Here is a 21,147-nt window from a genome sequence, read left to right as displayed (position 1 = left end):
TGTCAGCTCAAATGACAAGTTCAGTATCAGCCAAGGGAAAAATACTTCTGAATTAGCAGCAGCAACTGGTATAAAACTGGGAAATGTTCCTGTATTTTAATGCCTTAAAATCTTTATGATCATGATTGAAATTTTTCTTGCTGTGCACACAGGTGTCTGGCCACCCATATTAATATGGTCCCCGTTTAGCCACTGTCCACTGGATGAAAGTACTGTAATTGTAGTTTTCTTATAGTGATTGATTCTCTGCTCTCTAGTTGTTGGACTTTGACAAATTCTTTCAGCTAATATTATGTTTTTTATCCCTGTCACTGTGCCAATTTGAAAAGGTGATTGCTTTAAAATCACATAACCGTATATCCACCCACAAATGGAAACATTTCTTACCGGTTATCACATGTGTGTCTGTATATGATTGGTTGATTAAAATGTTTCTTTTTTTTTTTTTTTTTTACATCAAATTCTATTTAAATGTCTTTTTATATGGTATAGGCCGAAACAGCCACATGGTGTCTTTTTAGTTGGGGCTTTTACCAATTCCCAAAGTGGTGTGTAAAGTAAAAACTACCATATGAGCCATTTCATCTCATCGCTTTTTGCTCTAATGTATACAAATTAAAAGTGAGCTTTCCTTGTATATTATTAACTGTAGTTTAAGTTTTGTGTTTAACAGTGGAAACACGTACTTTAGGATATCTTGGCTTTTTACCTTTTCGAAAAATGCAATCACAACTTCTGACAAAAGCTGGTATTGTGAAAACAGGATATTGTGCCAGAGTTGCATTTGGTTGTATGACTTCCCTTTCCTCAAACAACTAACATTGGTGTGCAGCAGCATAAGCAATCACCTTAAGACATCTTGTTACGGACAGAACAAGGCAGAAATAAGGAACAAATGGAACTCACTTTTTTCTCTAATGTTACCGAGAAAATTTGGAAATTAGTAGGTGTGTAGAAGTCAGTAAACCTCTATCTAAACTTTTTCCACAGCTTTTTATGATGACCTCGCTTAAGGAGAAATTGTGGGTAACTCTGGAGGATCTGAAGGAGGAGGAATTCAAGCAGTTGAAATGGTTCCTTCAGCAGGCGGACATCATGCACACGATCATGCCACATTTAGAGGTTAACCCGGCCATCCCTGTGACCCGCCTGGAGAAGGCAAACAGGCAGGACACTGTTGTTCAGATGATGCAGATCTATGGCTCTCATGGAGCTCTGTTGGTGACCAGTGAGGTTTTAACAAAGATTAACCGAAATGATCTCGTGCAGCAATTATCAAATATATCGTCAGCACCGAGAAGCACACTGTGTGAAGGTAAGACTGTAACATGTGTGCTGACAAGGTGACTCGTGTTGATGTCTGTGTAACGTTCCTGTTGCTTTTTTCTTCTCTCTGTTGCACTAGATTTTAGTGATGCGGGGACGAGTTCAGATAATATTTTCTTATAGGTTCATTGTGTTTATTTTCTAAATTAGTCATACTGTCCACATATAAAATACTGAGTCCAACGCCAAATCTTCACTACTCATTTTGTCAGCCTGCAGTGTGGATTAGCCTGTTTGTCTGTGCCATAGAGCTCCACTGTTGTCCAAAACCTATTAAAGACACATCAGCTAGACCCTCTGCTTCACTGGGTGAATTATTTCTTCATTCCAAAATCTGTTGTCAGTATAAATATTGTCCAAACTGATGTGAATTGCCATAATTCCAGCCCAGCAGAGATCTTGTGCATGCACAGTTGACTGCTGATAATTTAGAGCATGTGGGGCTATGTTTATAAAAATATGCTGACATGTTTTAAAATGAATTATATTTATATTTTTATTCTTTTTTGGACAACAATGGACGTCAAGCTATTCCAGGCAGCCGGCTGACAATTAATAAAACCTGAATAGAAAAGATTCGTTGTTGGTTTAAATGTCTGTATGGTTATTAATGTCAATGGAAATAATTTACAAACTAACCATAGTTATGTTTTAAGTAGCTCAAATTAATTTCAAATGTTTTTATGTGTGAAATTGGCTGCATCTTAAACAGATGAACCACTGTCCACTCTGTATGTTTTTTCTACATAGATTTGATGGTGCCAGAACCAAAGCCATTCAGACCCATCACATCATACCAGAAAATGCTCCAGTCTAATCTTCAGAACCGGTTCATGTGTGTACAAGAAGGACTGTCAGACATGAACGATAAAAAACTTCTGGATGACATCTATACAGAGCTCTACATCGTAGATGGAGGTGACATGCAAATTAACACACAACATGAAGTTAGGCAGATTGAAAAGCCTTCAAGAAACCCAACTGGAACAGAGATATCGATCAAAACCAGTGACATCTTCAAACACCCTTCTGGGAAATACAGACCCGTAAGGACGGTGCTGACCAATGGAATTGCGGGAATTGGGAAAACATTTCTTGTGCAGAAGTTCATTCTTGACTGGGCTGAAGGAAGAACTAATCAAGATGCGCATCTCATATTCCCCTTCACCTTCCGCCAGCTGAATTTACTGAAGGGAAAAAGGTATTGTCTCACCAAACTCATTCAGAAATGCATCAGTGAAGCCAAAGATATTAAAGATGAGGCTCTTAACTACATTTTCACTGTGCTACAGATGTCTGGAAACACCAACTTTGACAAGAGTAAATTTAAACTTATTTTTGTGTTGGATGGGCTAGATGAGAACCGTCTCCAATTGGACTTCAACACCAAAGAAAAGAAGACCATTGATGTGACAAGCTCCATTGGCATTGAAGCACTACTAACAAACCTAATTAAGGGGACTCTGCTGCCCTCTGCTCGTCTCTGGATAACCACACGACCTGCAGCAGCTGCTCAGGTCTCTCTAGAGTTTGTTGATGTGATTTCAGAGGTGAGAGGGTTCACTGACCCACAGAAGGAGAAGTATTTTACTAGGAGATTCGGTCACAATGAACACGCAGACAAAATCATCGCCCACATCAAAGCATCACGGAGCCTCCACATCATGTGCTACATCCCTGTCTTTTGTTGGGTCACAGCTACAGTGCTGGAAGATGTGCTGAAAACTGGCGAGACAGGAGATCTGCCAAAGACTCTGACTGAGATGTACACAGAATTTCTGGGCTTTCAGATCAGACAGACAAAGGAGAAGTATGGGACAAAAAAAAGCCTTCAGTGCATTCAGTCACTTGCAAAACTGGCATTACAGCAGCTTGAGAAGGGAAACTTAATCTTCTATGAGAAAGACCTAAAGAAAAGTGGGATTGATCACAGTGAAGCGTCTGTGTACTCTGGAGTATTCACACAGATCTTTAAAAGGGAGCACAAGAGGAAGAACCACAAGCATAAGGGGAGAATGTTCAGCTTTGTCCATTTGAGTGTACAAGAGTTTCTGGCTGCTTTTTATGTGGAGCTGTCGCTACATAACAACGGCAAGAATGTAATGGCTGAATCCCAATCAATGTCCAAAAATCTAAGGATGTTTTTTGGCAAAACATCTGCAACAGAAGTCTACAGAATCGCTATTGACAAGGCCTTGGGGAGTCCAGAGGGACACCTGGACTTGTTCCTCCGTTTTCTGTTGGGCCTGTCACTGCAGACCAATAAAGATCGTCTGGCAGACTTATTTAAATGCAAGAGAATTAACTCAAACAGCAACCAGGAAACAATCAACTACATTAAATATAAGATCAGGGAGAATCTGTCTCCAGAGAGCAGCATCAATCTGTTCCACTGTCTAAATGAGCTGAATGATCATTCTCTAGTGGAGGAGATTGAACAGTACTTGAATTCAGGAAGTATTGCTAAAAGATATCTATCTCCAGCTCAGTGGTCAGCTCTGGTCTTCATCTTACTCTCATCAGAAAAAAACCAGGATGTGTTTGACCTAAAGAAATACTGTGCCCATGAGGATGGGTTTCTGAGGCTGTTGCCAGTGTTTCAAGCCTCTAATACATACCTGTAGGTGTATACTGCAATTTTTATTTAATTTGATTGGGAAATGATGTTTTTCTAACAATTTTGTCTTCCTCTCTCAATCTTTATCAGGCTGAGTGGTTGTGATCTGTCAAATCCAAGCTTTAAAGCTCTGGCCTCAGTTCTCAGCTCCCAACACTCAAATCTGAGAGAGCTGGACCTGAGCAGCAACAGCCCCTATGATTCAGCATTCTCACAGCTCTTCACTGCAATGAACAATCCTCAGTGTAGACTGGAATCCATCAAGTAAGCTCACTTTATGGGATTTACCTTTTGCAACCATGTCCTGTTTTAATGAGAGGGCAGGTACACAAAATAGAAATGCAACCACAAGGGGGCACAAGCCATTGTCTTTTTGTGCCAGTTTCAAGTCTGCATAAATGCAGAGGTTGTGTGAAGAACCGGCTTAAAACACAGGCAAGATTAAACATGTGAATCATGACTTCCAAACCAAATCTGATTCCATACTGAATAGATTTCGGCCCGGGGACAACAACAACCACCACCGGGGCTGTTGACCTACAGGGGGCAGGTCGAAATTGGGCTACTGTTGGTCGAAGAAGGAGAGGAGGAAAGCATGATTGTAGACAGAGAGAAAAGAGGAAAGCCAAGAGTGTAGGACTCACAGTAGAGACTTTGAATGTTGGGACTGAGACAGGGAAGGACATGATGCAGAGAAGGAAGGTGGATATACTGTGTGTCCAAGAGACCAGGTGGAAAGGTAGCAAGGCTAGAAGCTTAGGAGCAGGGTTCAAGTTGTTCTACCATGGGTCAGATAGGAAGAGATATGGAGTAGGAGTTATCCTGAAAGAGGAGTTTGTGAGGAATGTTCTAGAAGTGAAAAGAGTATTAGACAGGTTGATGAGTCTGAAGCTGGAAATTGAAGTAGTGATGTTCAGTGTTGTGAGTGATTTATGCCCCACAGGTAGGATGTGAGTTAGAAGAGAAGGAGAAATTCTGGAGTGAGTTAGATGAAGTGATGCAGAGCATCCCCAGAGGTGAGAGAGTGGTGATTGGTGCAGATTTCAATGGGCATGTAGGTGAAGGGAACAGAGGTGATGAGAATGTGATGGGCAGATTTGGTCTTCAGGACAGGAACACAGAAGGAGAGATGGTGGTAAACTTTGCAAAGAGGATGGAAATGGCTGTAGTGAACACTTTCTTCCAGCAGAGGCAGGAACATAGGGTGACGTACAAGAGCGGAGGTAGAAGCATCAGGTGGACGACATCCTGTATAGATGTTGTAATCTGAAAGAGATCAGTGACTGTAAAGCATTGGTAGGAGAGAGTGTAGCCAGACAACACAGGATTTTGGTGTGTAAAATGATGCTGGTGGTGAGTAAGATGAAGAGGACAAAGGCAGAGAAGAGGACGAAGTGGTGGACGCTGAAAAAGGAAGAATGTAGTTTTCAGGGAGGAACTGAGACAGACTCTGGGTGGTCAGGAGGTGCTTCCAGCTAATGTGATCAGGGAGACAGTTAGAAGGAAACGAGGAAGTTCAGGAGTGAATACAGGGAAAGAGGTTAGCTAAGAAGTAGTAGGAAGAAGTGGGACACTGAGAGAAAGAGTCCAACAGATGCAGTATTTGCTTTGAGGATGCTGATGGAGAAGTACAGAGAAGGTCAGAGGGAGTTGCATTGTGCCTTTGTAGATTTAGAGAAAGCGTCTGACAGGGTGCAGAGAGAGGAGCTGTGGTATTGTATGAGGACGTGTGGAGCGGCAGAGAAGTTATGTTAGAGTGGTGCAGGACAAGTATTAGGTGAAGAAGGTGCAGGACTTTAAGTACTTAGGGTCAACGGTTCAGAGCCACGGAGAGTGTAGAAAAGAGGTGAAGAGGCGAGTGCAGGCAGGTTGGAACGGGTGGAGAAAAGTGTCAGGTGTGTTGTGTAATAAAAAAGTATCAGCGAGAATGAAAGGAAAGATGTTCAAGACGGTGGTGAGACCAGAGATGTTGTTCGGCTTAGAGACAGTGGCACTGAAGAAAAGACAGGAGGCAGAGCTGGAGGTAGCAGAGCTTAAGATGTTGAGGTTCTCTTTGGGGGTGACGAGGATGGACAGGATCAGGAATGAGGACATCAGAGAGACAGCTCATGTTAGATGTGTTGGAGATAAAGTCAGAGAGGCCAGATTGAGGTGGTTTGGACATGTTCATAGGAGAAACTGTGAATATTTTGGTAGAAGGATGCTGAGGTTGGAGCTGCCTGGCAGGAAGAGGAAGATCAAAGAGGAGATTTATGGATGTAGTGAGGGAGGACATGAAGTTAGTTGGTGTGAGAGAAGAGTCAATGGCTCCAGGCCCGCAGCAAAGGGAGCGTTTAAAATCTTCCGAGGCGTCCATACTAACAAATTAAGTGCACGCCTCCCGGGTCCTAATTCTGGCCAGACCGTTCTGTCACACTTTCTATTGTGTGTTACTTTAATTTTTTTTAAGGACCCGAAAAGGAGGAGACGGCAAGGGGTTATAGTAACTTAGTTTATTTAAAGAAAAGCAAACAACAGAAGATCACTCCGTGAGGAGGACGGGAAAACACACGCAGCAAGAACTAAAGTAATCAACTTAAACACTATGGTATGATAAGCTTAATAAAGGTGCAGGGAATAAACTCCGTAACTAAGGGACGACACTGCCAGACAAACAATCAAACATTTAACAAGGGTCAAACACCCTTGAGCAGTGGGGAAAGCTGGGTATAAATAAACTGGGGAACAGGTGAAACCAATTAGGACAAAACAAGGAAGGTAAAGACACTAAACAGACTCAGAGGAAGGGACACGGGAGCAACAAAATAAAAGCCAAAAACAGGAAATCGATTTAAACAAAACTAGTCCAAAACCAGGGACTGTGACACAACCTTCCCATTTCTTATCCACATTAAACGTAAAAAAAAAACCTTTTCTTGACTCTTTTTGTCATTTGCAATTATTTGATGAAGACTTTTGCACCTAACTGAACTGAACAGAGCTCCATGTGGTTATAATTGGCTTAAAGGTTAAAGGTAGCAATTTTTTTTATATTAACCCTATTTTTGACAACAGCTCTGAAAAAAAACAAAAAAAACTTTTCATCCCCTCATACAGACTGAGTGACTGTAACATCTCAGAGAGCAGCTGTGAAGCTCTGGCCACGGTTCTCAGCTCCAGGTTCTCTTATCTCCGAGAGCTGGACCTGGGTGACAACAACCTGCAGGATTCAGGAATGAAGCTGCTCTCTACTGGACTTAATAGTCTGCATAGTAGGCTGGAATCACTCAGGTCAGAATTCAAGACTGTGAGCACCACAGTTTTGCATTGTCACATTCTGAAAAAATGTGTTAAAATGAATTTACACTAATGTATTATTTTGCTCAAATTTACTGACTAAGGACGTCTCAGTATTTGTGTTATCGAAGAGAACAACAAGTAGACGTCTCCAATTTTAGATTTGGATCATGCTGTGTTAAAAAAAAACATCACAATATGGTTTCTAACCATGGTGCCATGTTAATGTATAAAGTAATATTACTAATTTTATGAGGTAATGCTTTTTATTAAAGCATTACTATGAAAATAAATATATTATATGCTTTGGTGATGGGGCACCTTCAACACCGTTAGCAATTATCTGAGATTACAACATAAAAGGCAACATTGATCCATATTTTTTAAAATTCATTTCCTTATTCTTTTAGGGTGAATCTGTGCAAGCTGTCATGGGTGAGCTGTGAAGCCCTGGTGCCAGTTCTCAGCTCACAGACGTCTTGTCTGAAACAGCTTGACCTGAGTAACAATGACCTACAGGATTCAGGAGTGCAGCTGATCGCTGCTGGACTGGAGAGTAAAGAATGTAGGCTGGAAACCCTCAGGTTTGAAATCCTAAAAATGTTTTTTAAATAGTGAACACTTGTTGTACAAATTGGCAATATAATCATTTGTGTGTGTGTGTGTGTGGTGTGTGTAGGCTGTCAGGCTGTTTGGTCACAGAGGTAGGCTGTGCTTCTCTTGCCACAGCTCTGAGCTCCAACCCCTCCCATCTGAAAGAGCTGGACCTCAGCTACAATCATACAGGAGACTCAGGAGCGATGCTGCTCTCTGCTGGACTACAGGATCCACGCTGGCGACTGGACACTCTCAGGTATGGAACATCAGCAGCAGCCAAATGAACTATCCCTGTTAAAGTGTTAGGCCAGTGATATTTTTTAGAGTATATATATGGTTTATGTAATATTTCTCAAAGGGAAAGTAATAAATTGCAGCACTTCATGTCTCTTTGAAGGGTTGAACCTAGTGGAATGTCCTGGTTGAAACCTGGTTTAAAGAAGTGTAAGTATCTGCCTTTCATTTCCAGCTAAAGTCAAAGGTCCTGAATGTGACAGATGTTCACTCCATAAACAGAACACACGTCCTCAACATGTTGTGTTGTCTTTTCTTTCTTTCCATAAGATGCCTGTGAACTCACATTAGACCCAAACACAGCACACAGAGAGCTCGTCCTGTCTGATGAAGACAGAAAGGTGACACGGGGCAGCAATGAGCAGCCATATCCAGATCACCCTGAGAGATTTGACGGCTGGTTTCAGGTGTTATGTAAGGAGGCTCTCACCGGTCGCTCTTACTGGGAAGTAGAGTGGGACGGAAAGATTATGGTGGCAGTGAGCTACAGAGGAATAAGCAGGAGGGGAGAAGCTTCTGGCTACTTTGGTTGGAATGAAAAGTCCTGGAATTTGGAGTGCACTGATGATGGGTATTCTGCCTGGCACAATAGAACTACAACTAGTATTTGCTTCCACCCTCTTGACAGCAGCAGAGTAGCAGTGTATCTGGACTGGCCCGCCGGCACCCTGTCTTTCTACAGAATGTCCTCTGACACGCTGACTCATCTCCACACCTTCTACTCCACGTTCATCGAGCCCCTCTATGCTGGATTCTGGGTTGGATTAAACTGCTCAGTGAGTCTGTTGCCCGTGCAGTAAAGAGTCTTTAGTGATTTATGGAAACTGGCAGAGTTGGTACAGGTACACAAACTGAATACTTAAGTACAAACGCAAACAATGGCCTAAAGGTATAAGCACTCTACTAAGAAAACAATGCATTTTAAATAGTACCATTTTATGCTGTTTTATAACAAGTGCAGTCTAGATTTATTCTACAAAATCCCAAAGCAAAAGTTATAATCAAGTTAGTTTGTATGGAGCAAAAATGGCACAGTTGTTAATGTGAGCTAATTTTAATCACTTTACCTGCAGGTGTTTATTTCTTCAAAATACATTATGGATTAAAAGATTGCAACTAGATTGTTTATAAGAATTGTCATCTGCAAAAAAATAACGAGTTACTAGAGCTGTAAAATTGTTGTAACGGGGGGAAAGTGGAATATTTTCCTGCAACAGATGCTGCCCACCAGAAGATGGCATCACAACCCAAAGAGGTGAAACATGCATGTCGACTTGTCAAAATGCACTTTTGTAATAGAGACAAGCCAACAAAGACTGTTGAAATGGTAGAAACATTTTATCTGATACGTTTAAATTATATACACTTTTACATCTAATAACAATAAATAAACACGTATGTGCTTAACGTCACATCTCTCCATCACTGCTCCACCAGTCTTTCCCCACCTTCTTCCTTAAGTGTTGATACAGCTGTGGGCATATTAAATTTACCAGATAAAGTCAACCAGTCCACTTCCACTTACCTCGTAATTCTGCAATTAACAACTCGTCCATCCACCACCAGAGCCTCAGTGATGACGACCCAGTAAATACAATTAATCAAACCAGGCCAGGCTGGATTTTCAAATTCATTAATCGTGATTAGAATGACAGTATGTGGAGCGGATGACCAAATGGTCATTCACCAAAGTGCCGCCAGGCTAATAGAAAGGGAATTAGTTAGCATGGGTTAAATAGGACAGACAGCAAGACATGAACTCAAGGACTGTGACTGTGTATGTGTGTTTGTGTAAGAGCTCATTTTCTCTCACACACCTCTAAAGGCCCCTTCGGGGACAAAGACTTGGTTTTAAGATTACAATGAGGTTTAGATTAGGTTTAGGGTTGGGCATTTAGTAGTGATGGTTAAGATAACGTTGGTAATCCTCACAGAGACAGCTGTGTAAATGCGTGTGTGTTCAGAGAGGCAAAGCCTGACGTCTCTCTTAAACCTTATACGTAACAGAAAATAAATGTGCTTATTAGCTTTGGCAAATGAACACTCTCCAAAAGTCCTAAAAGTTCCGTAGCACTGTCTGCAACTAAGTAAAAACACTGTGTTAATGACACTCTACAGTGGTTCCTAGCTCACAGCAGCAACTTAATTTAACATTCAATAAAGAATAATAATTTGTGAGCTCTCGAGGTTTGATATGGGCAGATTTAGGTTTGGATCCAGTATAAATGTTAAGCTGAGCTGAGCTAAAGATATTTGCTACATATTTATTTCACTGAAGGTTTGGTTTGTCTACTAAACCACTCTGAGTGCACATTTTCCAGCATTTCAACTTATGCATTTAAAATGCTTTGCCTTGTTTGTCATTAAACTTAAACCATCATCTTTTTAAGCATCATGGATAGCAGCTGGGAAAATGCTCTTAAAAAGCAAGACAAAATAATGTATGTTGTGTAACATCACACATAATTTGGAAACTGAGCAGCCACTCTTGGATTTTTTTCAAAGTTCCTTTGCATTAGTCAGTAGACAGTCTCTGCTCCTGCAGTATTGCACCTGACTCTCACCTGGCTGTAACTGAACTAAAAGGTTAGTCTGTCTGCACTTGTGTAGCTGGGCTCCTGAATGAATCTTCAGTGCTCTCTAGCAGGTACACAGCAACTTAGCCAGCTCTTCATTGACAGTGAATGAAAGAATCTGTTGCTGGTCTGAGACGCGATTGTATCTGTAAACGTTACTTTAGCAAAGTTTTTTTTTTAAAGAATTACTAAAGACCACTTGAATATGAATTAAACAAAAAAGATACATGGATAATGTGGACAGAGGTACGTAAATTTGCAAAGCTAGGCTGCTTCCGGCTTAGGTGATGTCCTACACCAGATCTGGGTTCTGTCTTTGTCCATTTGTGGCTGGTTGGCTGTGTTTTCCTTGTCTTCCAGGAAGTCACTGGTTGGAGCTACACTTGTGTCAATTGGGTTGAGGTTTCTATAAAGGAGGCCTGCTCACTCTCTTTCACACGTCTCACCCAACACTGCATACAACCCTGACTTGCTCACAAACATAATTTGAATCTTTATGCACTCAATTAAAAACAAGCTGAATTATTATGAGCACCTTGTGTGGCCTCCCTTCTTTGTCACAATACGGTTGAGCCAGGTTGTGACAATACACGCTCTGTACAAAAGTGCAGAGCGTGAAAATGGTGTCAATCAAACAAGCATAATTCCCAAACGGAACTTTTAAAGTTCCACAGTGAGGTTGCTCATTGGGCAGACTGTACAAAGAAAAGCTGCTCGCAGTTGAAAAGAAAAATGTGTGTAATTACATGTTCATTTATTTTCACCCTTCTCCTATGTAGAAAGAACACTTTAAAAGGTATTAGCCCAACCAAAGCAGCATTTGTTTCATGGAAGTGATCCCAAGCCATGATACAATAAAGAAATTAGGAACATTTATCTTTGCCTCTGACACAAGTTCACTAAACAATTTACTGCATTTCACTGGACCTTAGCTACGTTTAATAAGCCAGTATCTCAGTGTGATTCATTTCTGCTTAAGTCCAGTAATGTATAAATGTTGCACATATATTACAAATTGCTATTGATGCACATGCATCAACATATTCCATGTAAGCTCACACATGCAGGAGTCTTAGTACTGTAGAATATTACTTGCACATGCTAAGATATATGTTGTGCACACACACAAATAGTAAAATGGATACACACACAAACACACCACATTTGTTTTGCACCACATTTTAGTGAGCCAAAAGTCTCTGCAAAGTGATTGAGGGATTTAATTATGGAGCAGAAGAAACCAACCAGTCAGGTTTAGCATCAGTATTCATTGCCTGTAGTGGCTCTGCCCTAGAGGAGGGATTTGGGACTTGTGGACTAAAAACTAAGATGATGAGGTTTGAGAAGGAAACATGTACATGATGTTAGGTACATGCATACAGATCATACAGTTGAAGGCTCTTAAAGGAGTAAAAACCAGCTGCAGCCACATTCCCACAAAATTGGGCCATTTTCTAAGATGCAATAAAAACTAAAATGTGTCATTTTTTAATTTACTTCAACTTTTATTTAGAGGCACAATGATGTTTTCACAGATTCAATTTAATTGTATAAATCTAAGTAAATTTAGAGCAAAAACCCAGCTTTGCTTACAAAGCTTCTGAGCTTTCTTTACACCCAGTGCTGATCCTCTCACCTGTAACCAACTAATCTGCTGATTTTTGAATCATTCAAAATGCTGATGAAACTGTACATTAGCTTATGTTTGCATACTACAAAGTTTGGTCGGTGAAAACACAAACATCTTTTCTTTCAGACTTTTGTCAGGCAAATAAAGGTTTGAGCAAACTAACAAAGCACAGGTTTTAGTTTTTATTGCATGTTAGATAAAATCCCAATATTTCTGTAAATGGAGTTTGTGCACAAGGTTTATACTAGAGAGCAATTCAACAGATAAAAAGTTGGTAAGAAATGAGATATATTTTATATCATTATTTTATTTCACTGATCAAACCAAAGTGTTTGAAAATTGGGTTCCTCAAAACACTGAAATATCATAAAAAAATTATATTACAATATAAACTACTTAACTCCTTATAAATAAGTGTAATGGCTTGTGTACTGGAGAGATTTTGGATTTTGTTGTTTATAATAATACCACACTTAAGTTTACAGTCCCAAAAGCTAAAAAAGGGCTTTGGAATGATGCCGACTTGAATTTACAAATGTGTAAATCGTTGTTGATTTTAAGCAAATGGTTGTTAAGGCCTTAGTTATAAAATGAGTAGTTCTTTACAAATAAAGTCTTGGTGGTTAGTTAGTTATTTTGGATTCTATGTAGGATAGGCAAACATAAGCATTACACTTCAAGCCCATACAATTTCAGTCATTACCGTTAAATATTAATTGGTTTCTTTTTCCTTCTTTTTTTTCTCTTATCTAGAAAATATATATTTACTGTAATCGTAAAAATCAGTGTGTGTATCTATGGTGTGTGGTCATCACTGAATAAACTACTACTACTTACTGATAGGGCTCAGAAAACAGTTTCAATTGCAGAACTTAAAGACACTGTGCAAAAGCACAAAGCGTTAAATTCAGACAAAGGCAGGTAGGACATTAATTGTCAGATGACGTCTGCAGACAGGCCGAACTCAGCGACAGGCAGAAAAAACTCTAGGTCTTCGAAAGTCGTCCAGTAATATCAATATTAATATCAATAATAGTAATTGAGTGGCCAGTTATCAGCCCCTAGTTATGGGTTAGTAGGTCACCTAGTTCACGTGAACAAAGTAATTATGTGATTTTGTGGACGACTGTGGCGCAGGAAGGTAGAGCAGTTGTCCACCAATCCCCTAGTAGCTGGTTCCATCCCGGTGAATGTGAATGGGTGAATGAGAAGGGCTTTGAGTGTCAATAGGTAGAAAAGCACTATATAAGTGCAGATCATTTAGACCATTATGAACAAGATGTGTGGGAAATTAGCAACATGTTGTGCCTGTAGAACATTTCACAGGTGCCTGAGTTGCATTCGATGACATATGTTAAAGTCATCAGGGAGGGAGGTGGTCAGGTGGGTGACAGAAGATATTTGTTTGAAACAAGAGACACCAGCCACTTTAAGAGATGGGCAAACAGGGTCAGCAAGGAAAAACCCAAAGACACAGTCCACATCCAGACGGGGGTCAATATTCCCATGACATTGAGTCCAACAAGCAGAACAGAACCAAGGAGAAAGGTGTGCAAGCAGTGTCTGAAACTACAAAGCAGTCCAAAATAAGATATAAATATGTGTTATGGGGACTATTTCAAACAAGGATTAGGTGAGTTGGCTGAGAGAAAAGGTGAGTAGCACCAGGTGGGAATGTATGTGAGACAGGAAGGTAACTGAGAGAAGAGAGATCACAGGATCCAGAGGCAGGAGGCAAAAAAGGGCCAAAAATGAATAACAACTTGAAATCGAACTGAAGCAAGACTGTGACAAAGACAAATGAACGACTTTCCTCCACAGGACAGTGACAGGAGATGTGATGTTGAACCAGCTATAGAATAAGGCCCATCTGGACTGGACAAGCTTGCCAGTGTGTGAGACTTATGACAATCTCCCCTTCATGTTATACGTATGTGTTTTTAGTGGACTGTGAAATGAAGCGATATGCAAAAAGAAGTCACTGTTATGAAGTAATGTTATATTCACGGAAGCAGTTCAGTTTTGTGAGAACTTTGCTGGCTATTGTCTGCGCTGACACTTTGCTTCCGTTGCCTTCACTTCGCTCCTTTGAATTTGCATCTGCAATATTTGCTGGTTAGAGAGGCTGATAGACCGAGAGAGAGAAAACTGAATGAGGTCAGATAAGGAGAAGGGAAGGTGAGATGAGTCTGATCCGACAAATAATAGCTGATTGGATCTGCAGTAAAATGATTGGCAGCATGAAGAGAAACTGCCTCTTGTCACACCCAATTCTAGACCTGGCTGTTTCTTTCCGCTTTTACCAGCCGCTACTCAATTACAGGACGGCTGTACAAAAAGTTCCCTTATTCCTTTTGTTATACCACTGTAATTTTGTCTTACATGAGACACGGTTGAGCGTTTTTGTGGAAAGATGGGATGGCAGGATGACAGGAGATGACACGCAAGTGAAGTCACGATGCGGCTTCAAAAACTTTTGGCTCGAATGAATCCAGTTTTTAACAAGTCATGAATAAAATCAAATCAAACTCTAAACAGTAGATTGATGTTTAGCTTATTGTTTAATTGTAGAAATCATTAGAAAACAGTAGAAGTATTTCTGGTTATGCATTTTTATTGTTTATGTCTTGTAAGCACTTTTAGACATTTGTCGCCATCATTGCTGTGTACAGTTTCCATGGTTACAGGTGTTGTTCTCGTCTGTCTCGAGGTTTTGTAGGAGAGGCTGAAGACTTACCCCTCTTTGGAAAAGAAATGAAATCATCAAGTACTGCTCCTTTTCTGCTCCTTGTTTTATCCCGTACGCCATGTTGGAAACGCGCCCACAGCAGTAACAACCTTATTCGAACTCGTGGTGGTGAAACCCTCACTGCGCTCAGAGACGAGATGCGCTGTTAGGCCTTTTGAGTCCATGGCTGATCGATAACATTTTAGTTATTCGGAGAACATCTAAAGGAGGATGTGGTCAGTTGACTGCCAACATTAACCCTGGTGCTACCTTTGGATACAGCATAAAAGATAATAGGGTTGAAAGCACCAGTAACTTCACATCCATTCCATTTAATGCTTAATTATTGTTTAAAATGAGTATGATTAAGTTATTATTCCAGCTGTGAGTCTTCACAGCTGTACAAATTAGCTCAAACGTTTCTTTCTTTATTTTTTATTACATGTTGTAGACACATTATTCTGAAAGTGCGACTTTTTATATCACACTGTGATACTGACCTGCTGATAATGAACCTCGTTAGTTGTGAAATGTTCCACGAGGTGTTTTTTATCAGTACTTCGTCTTTTTTGAGACATGTTGCTGGCATCAATTTCAGTTTTAGCATTTGCCTACAGTCAAAAGAAAATTCATATGGTTTACTAACCATTACATTTTTGTTTTATTTACATTATTCAAACTGTCCCAACTTTTCTGGAAATGAGGTTTACATATGGGGCCTAATCAAACCTGGATTTTTTTTCCCAGACAGGCTCACCACAGCCTCCCGAACACCCCTTTATAAAACGTTCCATGCTGGTCCCCGATATCACCACTTAACTGAGTAATTATGTTAAAAATGGAAATTTCTGTGGTTCTACACTGATCCTGGTGTTCAGAGAAAATGTTTGACGGAGTTCACACAGAGTACAAGGAGCCATTTTACAGAACGTTTTTTGACTGATAATCAGCTTAAATGTAAATACATTTTCATAATCTGATCATGATTTTCCACCATATTTAATTTGACACTGACAAACCTTTACTTTATGCAAATCACAAGCACATCCATGACATAATTATACCTAAAGAATAAAAAAGCTTAATTATTTGCACCTGTGTTACACAGTCTGAACTACTATATGAGTACGTGCACAAATTATACAGTTATCACTGGATTTAGCAGATTAAATTAGGACAGTGAGGATATCACACTTTGAAGGATGTTTCACCTTTAGAGGAGCAGCTAGTTATCCTTCAACGTAGTTAGCTAAGCTTGGGAAAACCAGTGTTTGATTCGGATTCTACCTTTTACCTGTTTCTCCTGGTCTCTGTCCTCATGTCCCTTTGGCTCTGGGATTTTTCGTTGCTTTTTTCACCCTTATTTCAGTTCTGGCTTTTGTTGACTCCTCTGCTCTTTCCAAGAGACAGGGATGTGAGGTCATGGGAAAAAAAAAAAAAATTATCCTAAATAATTAAAGAAATCCTGCAGTGTGTGCACATTGGAGTGTCTGTTGCCTTGTCTCTGGAGAACAGGGTGACACTCAGACTGATGTGTCCCATTTTGTTTGGCGAAAAACTGCTCCTTCGGCAGTCGACTGATTTAAGCTCAGCTTTGTCTTTGCCACACACCGTGAGAGGGAAAAGCCAAAGCTATAAAAGCCAAAAGAAGCGACTTTATCCCACAAAATTGTCTTCCAAAGTCTTTGTTAGAGGCTAAAGAGGCCAAACAAGAAGAGAAGACAACAATAATTGTCTGTGTTGCCTCATCTTGCCTGTCACTTCTGTGGGTGTCATATGTGTCACAGGAGCTGCAGAACTCTGCCAAGATAACTGTTAATATTCTGTCAGGGAAAATCCTCAACTACAATTGTGCCATAAAGAAATCTTCTCTAAATCAAAATGTTGCTCAGCTAGCGCCCAAATCTACAAGCGATAACTTTTTGAATTTGTTATGTCCAAATAATCTACACTTCACTTCATTTTTCATTATTTAATTCAGAAAGTTATACAGCGGTGTTCAGAAACCAGCTGTGGGGTCTAATCTGTACCTGAAATTCTCCCCTGAGCCCTTTAATGGCAAGCAACTGCCGAATGTGACTTAAGCTCAAAATAGGAGCGGAAAAAGCAGTAGCAGCAGTTTTCCTGGTAGGTATTGATGACCACCGAGTGGCATCAATATGGTGCTTCAGAGAGCTAGAGAGAGCTGGTTAGAGAGAAAGATGAAGTGGTGCTGATAGTGTTCCCTGTCACTGAACATGCCAGTGATTCTCTTCTTCAATTATTCAGTCTATCCATCTTTTCCAGACTGAAATATCTCAACAGCTATTGGACTGGACATTCAAGTCACCAGGGGATTATTGCTACTGACTTATGCGATCGCCTTTGCTTTTGCCCTGTCATTGTCATTTGTTGTGGATTGAAATGTCCCGACACACAGTGAATGATAATCGTGATCCCTTCACTTTAGTGCATGTTAGTGCTGTGAACATAAAAATATTATTTAGAAATTAGGGCCCTTACATGAGGATGGGATAATTTCCCACAATAAGTGTCATTTTGGTCCGATTTTCAGTTGGGTTTCCTTCAGCTAAGATTTGTGTGAAAATCATATTTGCATCATATTTACGCATTAATTACAAGTGACATATTATCCTCTGTGATTTATACTGTTTAATCAAAGCTTTGTTCTGTAAGTCCTTTGTAAGTCTGTTTGTCCTTTTTATTATTAAGGTAAAATATTTAAACATAACTTATGTAATATCATGATGAATCAGGTCTGTAAATTTAACTTTTTTTGGCCAACTTTCACAAATACAGGAAGAAATCCACAAAATTCACCAAAGAATACGTTGCTTATCGGGAATATATGGACTTCATTGTTGGTCTGGTCAGTTTGGTCCAAACTGAAATAACTTAGTGTATTAATTATAGAGGAAAGGCATATTTAAAACATTCATGATCACCAGATAACGAATTCCAATAACTTGAGCGACCCCTTAACCTTTAAGACCACAAGCATCAGGTGCTAGTGGTCCATAGCCATAGTATCAGTCCATATCAGTCAGGGTACCCAGATGATGCTTCCTCTGGTGACTTTCATAAATCTGAAGGAAACATCCCATCAAATACTAGACCGAAACCTTATGAACCAACCTGGTTGACTAGTGATCCTCTGACCCTCTTCATATGGCTGAACTATTGATCTGTCTAATAGTTTGGTTCATGAAAAGAAGCTTAACTTCCCAGTAGCCTCAACTGAACTTGTGCATTGTACCAATTAGCAAATGTTAGCATCCTGATTTTAGCATTTAGCTCTAAGCACCTCTGTGCCTAAATGTAGCCATACAGACAAGGTGTGACCTCCTTCACATGCTTTAGTGTTGTACAACCCCAATTCCATAAAAGTTGGGAGGATGTGTAAAATGTAAATAAAAACAGAATGCAATGATTTGCAAATCTCATCAACCCATATTTTATTTACAACAGACTGTAAACAATATCAGATGTTGAATCTGAGATATTTTGCCATTTTAAAGTAATTGTTGCAAATCAAAATCAAGTGGAGGAGAATTTCACAACTAGTTAGGTTAATTGGCAACCGGTTAGAAACATGACTGAGTATAAAAGGAGCATTTACAAGAGGCAGAAACTCTCAAATGTGAAGATGGGCAGAGGTTCACAATTTATGATAAACTGTGTATCAAAAAATTGTGAAATAATTTCAGAAAAATCAGAAAAATGTTCCTTAACGTAAAATAGCAAAGACTTTGAAGATCCCACCATCTACAGTATATAATATCATCAAAAGATTCAGAGAATCTGGAGGAATCTCTGTGTACAAGGGACAAGGCCAAAGGTTAAAACTGCATGCATGTGTTGATTTTTGGGTCCTCAGGCAGCACTGTATTAAAAACAGACACAATTCTCGACTTGACATCAGTGCATAGGCCCAGAAACACTTCCAGAAATCACTGACTATGAACACAGTTCACTGTGGAATCCACAAATGTAAATTAAAGCTATATCATGCAAAGAAGAAGTGAACACGATCCAGAAACACCGCCGTGTTCTCTGGGCCACAGCTCCTTTAAAATGGTCTGAGGCAAAAGGGAAAACTGTTCTGTGGTCAAAATCTAAAATCAAAATTTGAAATTCAGTTTGGAAACCATGGACGCCATGTCCTGCGCACTAAAGAGGAGTGGGACCATTCAACTTGTTATCAGCGGACAGTTCAAAGCCAAGGACAGGAAATAAAGCTGGACAACTAAACCCGGGAACAGGACTGTGACACATACTGCATCCATCACAACAGCACGGCTTTGCAGGAGAAGAGTCCGGGTGCTGAACTGACTGTTGAGCAGCTGGAATCCTGCATCAGACAAGAATGGGAAAACCTTCCTCACCTAAATCTCCAGCAACTGGTCTCCTCACTTCCCAGACATTCACAGACAGTTGTTAAAAAAAGAGAGGATACTACACAATGGTAAACACCTTGTTCCAACTTTTTTGAGATGTGTTGCTGCCATCAAATTCTATCAATGATATTCCATAATATTTTCCATGAAATGGTAAAATGTCTCAATTTTAACCGATATGTTGTTTATGTTCTATTGTGATTAAAATATTGGTTGATGAGATTTGCAAATCATTGCATTCTGTTTTTTTTTTTAATTTACACATCCTTATAACTTTTTTGGAATTGGGGATGTGTTTCCCAGGTCTTCTGTAAGAGTTTTGAACGAACAAACTACATTATAGTGTTCCTTCTTTGGCTCTCAATAGGTCCTGATTGTGAAAGGACACTGATTGCAGCTGGTAATTTTAGAGGAGCTACAATCACAACAAGAAGTAACAGAGAAACTGCAACTACTGTACTTAAAATAAAGAGTTGGAGGCATAAATGACTGGAAAAGTAGTTGGAATGGAAGTTTTAAGGTGACAGGTTGAGGGACGGTTCTTTGACCCTCCCATCAGACAGATGATGTGATATGTATTTTAAAGTGATTTAGAGATAATCAACTTCAAGATTTGAACATATTTCCACATTCAAAACATGTAGTTTCATGACATTTATGTACAATTATAACTTGGAGCAGATGATCAGGGTAAAACCCATTTGGTTGGTTTCCTCTAGGCACAGTAGCTTCTTCCCACAGTCCAATGAAATAGGATAAGATAAGATAAATCTTTATTCATCCCACATGAAGATTAAATTAAGTGGGGACTCTGATGGGCTTGTGGTAAAAATGAGTAATTTGAATGTTTGTCTGTCTTCATGTGTGGCCCTGTAATAGACAGCTGAATTCTTCAAGGTGTAACCTGCCTCTCTTCCAACAGCTGGGTTTAGACTCTTCTCATCAGTTATTCTATGTGTCCAAGTGGACGTCAGAGATCCTTAAATCACTAGAATGGGACAGACGTGGAGAGAGAGAGAGACCCAAATCCCAAACTAAGGTAAAAACAAAGAAATCCCAATTACAGACACATACATACATACACTTCATCTTGTCACCCCTCTGATTCACCCAGCGACCAACCCTCAGGTTGGAAACCACTATAGTAGACAGTCACACACTGTTGTCAACACAAAAAAAAAATGCAGCCTACTAACAGTTGAGCGTGTGGCATCATGGAAATGGCCACAAGCTATACGTAGTGTGATTCGTGTTGCTCACAGAAGGAGAGATGGATTCCTGAACGGTGTTCCTGCAGAGATTAGTGAAAGTATAAATTCATCATGCTACTGTGTGCCCCCCCCCCACCCCCACCCCCACCCCCATACATACACACCTGTTCAGTCACACAAAGTGTGAATATATAGCACAGCTGAAAATCCAATCGGACCTGCAGAAGGGGCCAAAAAGCGTACGGTCAAGGTGACAGCCCACATGATTGGGATCTGGCTCTGTTCTGAAGGGAAAGCTGAAATTGGAAAACATAATGTCAGTTTTATTTGTGACTTGTTTTGGCCGTTTGCGAATTTCCAACAGTAAAAATAAAGCACTCCCCTCTCTCCTCTCTTTTTACCCCCCTTCCTCGTGGTTCATTGACCAAATAACTCAAACTCAGAGCTGAGTGTCATACATCAGCTTTTCATGCTCCACTCTGGTTATAAAGCTTT

The 21,147-nt window shown here is 40.1% G+C and overlaps 1 protein-coding gene across 2 annotated transcripts; it reads left to right on the top strand.

The window, feature by feature from the left end:
- The first annotated feature begins 819 nt into the window (after positions 1-819).
- Positions 820-20,716, top strand: LOC137100271 (NACHT, LRR and PYD domains-containing protein 3-like). 2 transcript variants are annotated; one of them, XM_067477979.1, is made up of 8 exons: positions 820-1,315; positions 2,077-3,946; positions 4,034-4,207; positions 7,040-7,213; positions 7,630-7,803; positions 7,899-8,072; positions 8,214-8,260; positions 8,381-20,712. In XM_067477979.1, the coding sequence occupies exons 1-8, from the start codon at positions 997-999 to the stop codon at positions 8,908-8,910; spliced, it is 3,462 nt and encodes a 1,153-aa protein (XP_067334080.1). In that variant the 5' UTR covers positions 820-996; the 3' UTR covers positions 8,911-20,712. The 2 variants fall into 2 exon arrangements, with proteins under 2 accessions (XP_067334080.1, XP_067334081.1); XM_067477980.1 differs by lacking the exon at positions 820-1,315 and having other exon boundaries at positions 2,388-2,527; positions 2,619-3,946; positions 8,381-20,716.
- The last annotated feature ends 431 nt before the right edge of the window (positions 20,717-21,147 follow it).

Source organism: Channa argus, chromosome 15, assembly GCF_033026475.1.
Source record: "Channa argus isolate prfri chromosome 15, Channa argus male v1.0, whole genome shotgun sequence".
Taxonomy (NCBI): domain Eukaryota; kingdom Metazoa; phylum Chordata; class Actinopteri; order Anabantiformes; family Channidae; genus Channa; species Channa argus.
This window is presented reverse-complemented; position numbering and strand designations above follow the sequence as displayed.

Excerpts from the sequence above, each read along its gene's own strand:
- LOC137100271 (XM_067477979.1), top strand. The coding sequence starts at position 997 with ATGATGACCTCGCTTAAGGAGAAATTGTGGGTAACTCTGGAGGATCTG. Across the intron at positions 7,804-7,898 it reads TGTAGGCTGGAAACCCTCAG|GCTGTCAGGCTGTTTGGTCA; the intron begins GTTTGAAATCCT and ends TGGTGTGTGTAG. Across the intron at positions 8,261-8,380 it reads GAAACCTGGTTTAAAGAAGT|ATGCCTGTGAACTCACATTA; the intron begins GTAAGTATCTGC and ends TCTTTCCATAAG.